This window comes from Apteryx rowi, unplaced genomic scaffold, assembly GCF_003343035.1.
Source record: "Apteryx rowi isolate R43461 unplaced genomic scaffold, aptRow1 scaffold_459, whole genome shotgun sequence".
NCBI classification, from domain to species: Eukaryota; Metazoa; Chordata; class Aves; order Apterygiformes; family Apterygidae; genus Apteryx; species Apteryx rowi.
In genome coordinates, this window is record NW_020450715.1 from 142,792 (window position 1) to 145,716 (window position 2,925).

At 39.0% G+C, this 2,925-nt stretch overlaps 1 protein-coding gene across 1 annotated transcript in view; it reads left to right on the top strand.

Annotated features, from left to right (window-relative positions):
* The window catches only part of ABCB5 (ATP binding cassette subfamily B member 5), a 35,135-nt gene extending 33,354 nt beyond the window's left edge, over positions 1–1,781 (top strand). Inside the window, exons 27-28 of the mRNA XM_026077576.1 lie at positions 108–254; positions 793–1,781. Of these exons, the coding sequence (XP_025933361.1) occupies positions 108–254; positions 793–990 (345 nt within the window). The 3' untranslated portion in view covers positions 991–1,781. The remainder of the gene's footprint in view (positions 1–107; positions 255–792) is intronic.
* Positions 1,782–2,925: the final 1,144 nt, after the last annotated feature.

The following is a 2,925-nucleotide window of genomic DNA, read 5'->3' on the forward strand; positions in this document are numbered from 1 at the left end:
GTGGAAATACCTAATTATCTTTATAGCCAAGTATTAAGCTTTACTCTTCTAACCTTCCTTCATAGAGAGTATTCACAGGCTTTCTTTTTTTTCATATTAATACCCAGAAATATAATACCCGAGTGGGTGAGAAAGGAACACAGCTTTCTGGAGGTCAAAAACAAAGAATAGCAATTGCCCGTGCTCTGGTTCGTAAGCCTGCCGTTCTGCTTCTGGATGAAGCTACTTCTGCACTTGACACAGAAAGTGAAAAGGTGAGTAATGATCATTATGCAGAGTATTTATGGCTATGTGCATTGTTAGTTGCTTTCTCTAAAATAAAATTTAGGATCAATTGAAACATAGTGAAATCTGTGAAACAACCAGGCAGGTATATCACTGTAGCTTTTCCAATTACAAGCTGTGAATTTAAAAACACTAGGAAGCAGTGTGTATGTATTAAGTATTTAAAAACAAACAAACAAAAACTACCACTTTAAGTAATACACACCGTGGAGAGCTGATGCTCTTCAGCTGTCTTTTTATTAGCCGTATTTGATGATAAATACTGAACTGGTGTTCTGACCCAAACTGGATGCCCAAGAACCCAATTCTCAACTGACTCATGCTCATATGATCAGTCTTATTGACCTCAGTGAGCCACCTTGTTGAGTAATGGTGTTTCATATATGTATTGACTCATATACCTATGGGAGACATACAAATGATAACAGAGTATGAAATCAAGTATTGTTCCTATGACAAGTGAGACTTTCTAGGTGATAACAGCATTTTCTTTACATCTGTGTGCAGATTGTCCAGAAAGCTCTGGATAACGCCCGGCAAGGTCGAACCTGCATCATTATTGCTCACCGCCTGACAACCGTACAGACAGCGGACGTCATTGCGGTGATTCAGAACGGCAGGGTGGTGGAGCAGGGCACTCACAGCCAGTTGCTGGCAAAGGAAGGACATTACTATGCACTTGTAAATGCACAAGTCTCTAATTAGCTCTGTTTGAAGAAATGTTTATGGGAAGAGAGGAAAAGCTTATAATGAAGTAACATTGGCTGTGTCTATGCTGATGAATAGAGCAGGAGCCAGGGACTTTTTTCTAGCTCTGAGACCATGCATCACAGCCTGGCCACGTGGCATAGTCCTTGGCCTGCGTACCTGTGAGGACAAGTGTCACGCACCTCAGGGTGGGTTGTGAAAGCACACAGGACAGTCTGAGGAGCAAAATCTGCTGGGAGAGTTGCAGGGGATCGTGTAAGCTGGTGGGAGTCAAACCTGTAGTGGTTGCATCCATGCTATGACTTGGGTAGGGCACCCGCCTCTTGCTGTGACCAGATCGTGGCCCACGCCCGCTGGCACAGGCTAAACAGGGAGTACAACAGTGGTTAATCACCATGGATAAGCAACGGCCCGGTGCTCTTGCTTGGCCCTGTGGTGTTTCTCACCAGCTAGATGCAGCCATAAAGTCTCCTTGATTTGATAATGATGACTGTTGTTTCTCACTGCTGAGGTTCAAAATAAAGGCATTTATACTAAATTTAGAGAGAAGGGTGGGTTTTTTCCACTTTATGGCACATTTTTGATACTACACACACTTCTTGGAGATTCAGTGTTCTATTTCAGACAATAATTGTAATAATTGTATGCCTTCCATGTCAATAAATTGACATAAAAGATGCCATTGTTTTGTTTAGTGTTTTTCAGTTGTTGACCTAACAAAGTTTAATCACTCTTTGCAGTCATCAGGGTCATTTCAAATAAAGTCTTCTGTGGGCTAGGATAGTTCCTTTGGAGCTGATTCATGTTAACCATGTAAATAGCTGCTTTTTTTTAAGCGTTTTTCAACATGTGATCCTTTATTTTGAATGCTTTTGAAGATTGTTTGAAGTATTACAAAATTGATAGTTTGTTTACACAAATTTTCTTTAATAATTAGTTATTCCTCTGATATAGTCTTCAGGATGCCTTAATGCATCCTTCAGTAGTTGAAAAATACATATAACCAGGCAGAGTGGCTCAACAGCCATGTTTTTGGCTGACTAAACCCAGCTGCAGTATTTTAATTTTCCAAGGCTTTGCATGTGGTTTTGGTTTAGGACTTATGGCCTGGACCAATATGGAGTATTTATAATTTCCAGATAACCCTGCTCAATTTGTGGCAAACAAAATCTAAAGTATCGACCATCTCCTTTGCTCATTTTAGTTGTTTTCGGGCATCAAAATCTATGAGGGGAATAAAATTAAAAAAAAAAAAAATCTGGTCTCAGCTTTACCAAAATAAATACAGTCACTCTCCCCCACACAGTCTTTCCCAGAGACCATTACCAGGAAGAGTTATCACTCATTCAGGCACCCCTGTTGGGTGACCTTTTCACTTTCTCATTATAGGAAAATACCACAAGAGCTGCTGTCCTCATTACATTCCCCATTATCCAAAGTGGAATCCAATTAAATTCCCTTTTCCCTGTTTTGTTTCTGCACTGGAGTTAAAATTACAAGCAGTAGAGTTTGATTCTCAATTTTGAAAATAAAATATCTTCTTTCCTACACCAGAAATCCTTTGGGGAAGAAAAGAATGATTGATTTTGTATTTTGGTTTTGATATATATTTGCCTTTCATCACAAAACCAACTATTCCTTGTTACAATTGTTAAATCTATTACAGTAAAAAAATCAAGTAAAAATGGGAAATTAAAACAAATATTATATAAATAGAGATAGCAAACGTTATGTTACATGGCTTATTTAATGAATCAAGTAACATCTGTGCCTAGTTAATGGAAGATCTTTGTGGAAAATATCACAATTATATCCATGCAGATGACAGAGAAGAATCCAAAATGCAGGATTACGCAGCATGCTTCCTACCCTGCAATCATTTAGTACTGCAGTGGCAAGATGGGTGAGGAAATATGCACTGTTTGACCGGAA